The 2,931-nt window shown below is 35.6% G+C and overlaps 1 protein-coding gene across 1 annotated transcript; it reads right to left on the bottom strand.

Moving 5' to 3' along the window:
- Nucleotides 1-543: 543 nt before the first annotated feature.
- Nucleotides 544-1,872, bottom strand: LOC135222200 (uncharacterized). The gene has a single exon (XM_064260348.1). It carries the CDS (start codon nt 1,465-1,467, stop codon nt 568-570), a length of 900 nt encoding a protein of 299 aa, XP_064116418.1. The 5' UTR covers nt 1,468-1,872; the 3' UTR covers nt 544-567.
- Between the last annotated feature and the right edge of the window lie 1,059 nt (nt 1,873-2,931).

Here is a 2,931-nt window from a genome sequence, read left to right as displayed (position 1 = left end):
ATATATATATATATATATATAGTATTATTATATATATATATATATATATATATATATATATATAGATATTATATATATATATATATATCATATATATATATTATATATACATATATATTATATAATATATATATATATATATATATATATATATATATATATGTATATATATATATATATTTATTTATTTATATATATATATATATATAGATATATATATATATATTTCCTTTAAGCATAACTACATTGTAGTGCAATGATACTCATAATTCATAGTCTAAGCACTTGGGCTATAACATAAATTTTATAATCCATTAATCCAATTATTCTGCTGAACTACATTAAAACTGAAATGTGAAATAAACTTATACAAAGATTAAAATATAAAACTATGTAAAAGCATATGTTGTTGTTTGTTTAAGATTAAGACAGAACTTGTTCGAATCTGAGTCTTGCTCATTGAGTAGACCATAAGTAAAGAAGTTTCGTTACAAATACAGAAATCAATATTTCTACATGAGTAAAGGGAAAAAAAAGAAAATAGAGAACACACAACCAAAATAATTTTTATTCATTTTCATCATCGTCATCATCCAGGTATAGGTCCTCTATATCCTCGTCATCGTTGTCTAAGTTTAGAATAATAAGTCCAACAGGCTCTTGAATGTTGTCCATTGACCAATACCCATCCTCAAAGGCTCGAGATCGTTTCGCTGCAGACCCCCAAATACTTTCAGTGGCCAAAAGCTTGGCTTCCTCCAGTCTTCCCTGCAAGTCTGCCCGGGCGAATCGCTGTAAAGATGAACGCACATGACGTTTCATACACGCCCATACTTGCTCAATGGCATTGAGCTCTGGGTGGGCAGGTGGCAGACGCACCACCTCGTGGCCCCACTCTCGAATTATGTTGTCCACGATGTACTGTGGTTTTGGCCTGTTCTGTTGACATATGAGCAACAGCTCAGGTCTTGTGGCCCCATCTGGGGCAGGGATTCGGCGACTCTGAAGCCAGGTAATAAGGTCTGCTTTCTTGGTGGCCGTGGTAGGACACCGACACTCGTCTAATAGCTGGCTGTGATAAGGTGCGTTGTCGAGCACCAACACTGATGGTTCAGGCAGCAATGGTAGAAGCTGCGTTGTTAACCAGCGTATGAACAGCTCGCCTGTCATTTCCCCGTGGTAATCGCCACTTGTACTCTTTGCAGGATAACACATAAAACCATTTGCTGTGCCAGCTGCTACCACCACGAAGCGCTCTCCCTCGCCAGGTGGTACCTGTCGGCTATGCTTGGCACTGGTAGCAGGTTGTGCGGTGTCCACCCACTCTCTGTTGTGGCTCATTCTGGTGGCGAACCACGTCTCATCGACATATACTATCTCCCTTCCATCTTCTCGATGGCGCTTCAAAGCCCGGAGAGCCCCTATCCGTCGGCAAACCACATCAATGGACTCTTTTGCAAGATACATCTTTCGTTAAGACGTTTTATATCTGAATCCCATATTTTGCAGGAGCCGCCACACCGCTATCTCGGAGGTTTTTCAAGGATTATGGTGGCTGTCTTCAAATCTGTCATCAGGGTTCTAACAGTAAATACTTGCTTTGCAGCAAATATCTCGTGGAGAAACAGACGAATGGCACCCACTGTAAAATTATCAAAGACTTGTGGTATAGGAAATACTTCGCCAGCAGACTCATGGGAGATCACTGATCTGTTACGGTGAACAATCTTCCTCACAGAAAGCGACGTGATACCCATGAAATTTGCCACACGGTCGTAGGGCCTGTGTGGACAAAGACCAGTATTTAGCCAGTGAATAAAAATGCATTATATGTTATACTTTGTTTTCTCTACGCACACGTTCATGCAAAGAAATTGATAATATTATAAGTCATAATAATCACATTAATATTCGCTACAGTTATTATCATTATTGTTGTTATTAATATAATCATCATTATTGTTATTATTCATACTTCGACATCAAGGAAGAGTATGAGTAGAATATTTAGAGATATATAAATGCTTTACATATATGAACTTAGACATATACAGTACATACATGCACATACACATAATTTATAAATTATGTGTATGTGCGTGTATGTACTGTATATGTCTAAGTTCATATATGTAAAGCATTTATATATCTCTAAATATTCTACTCATACTCTTCCTTGATGTCGAAGTATGAATAATAACAATAATGATGATTATATTAATAACAACAATAATGATAATAACTGTGACGAATATTAATATGATTATTATGACTTATAATATTATCAATTTCTTTGCATGAACGTGTGCGTAGAGAAAACAAAGTATAACATATAATGCATATATAATATATATATATATATATATATATATATATATATCTATAAGGAGATCAGTAGAATAGGTAAATTGTTAAATATGGTTGATGAAGCTAGTCAGTGAGATAATTTGCAGTCAAAAAAAATCTGTCATCTCTTATTCTTATTGTGTAAATTTAGAAATCATTAATATAAACAAAATATTTTTATATCTCATTTTTTTCCAAACTTGTCATTCAAGTATGACCCCTATAAAATTTAATTTAGGTTTTCTGTCTGAATCATTTGGTGTTTGTGCATGATCTGTTATCCACTTACCTGTTAATATTAATCATATGACGCATACGGTTCTTTTCTTTATTGCATACTGCAAAAACACGCAGCACGAAAGCAGTCTTGCAGCCACGAGGACAATTTGCCAGGCCTGCCATACGTGAAGCACCACACAGCAGTCACGTAGAACAGATTGGCTTTGACGTATGAATGCTCTGCTGTCCTCCTCCTGTTATCGGCGTGTTTACTATTGTGAATGGAAAGTTTACTGTGTATTACGTCTGATGTCATAGTTCACGTCACAACTAGCCTCTCTCTGGGTGCGTCTAAATTTAGCTAAG

The sequence above is a fragment of the Macrobrachium nipponense genome, chromosome 3, assembly GCF_015104395.2.
Source record: "Macrobrachium nipponense isolate FS-2020 chromosome 3, ASM1510439v2, whole genome shotgun sequence".
NCBI lineage: Eukaryota > Metazoa > Arthropoda > Malacostraca > Decapoda > Palaemonidae > Macrobrachium > Macrobrachium nipponense.
The sequence above is the reverse complement of the archived record's forward strand: the minus strand, read 5'-3'. Positions and strand labels throughout refer to the sequence as shown.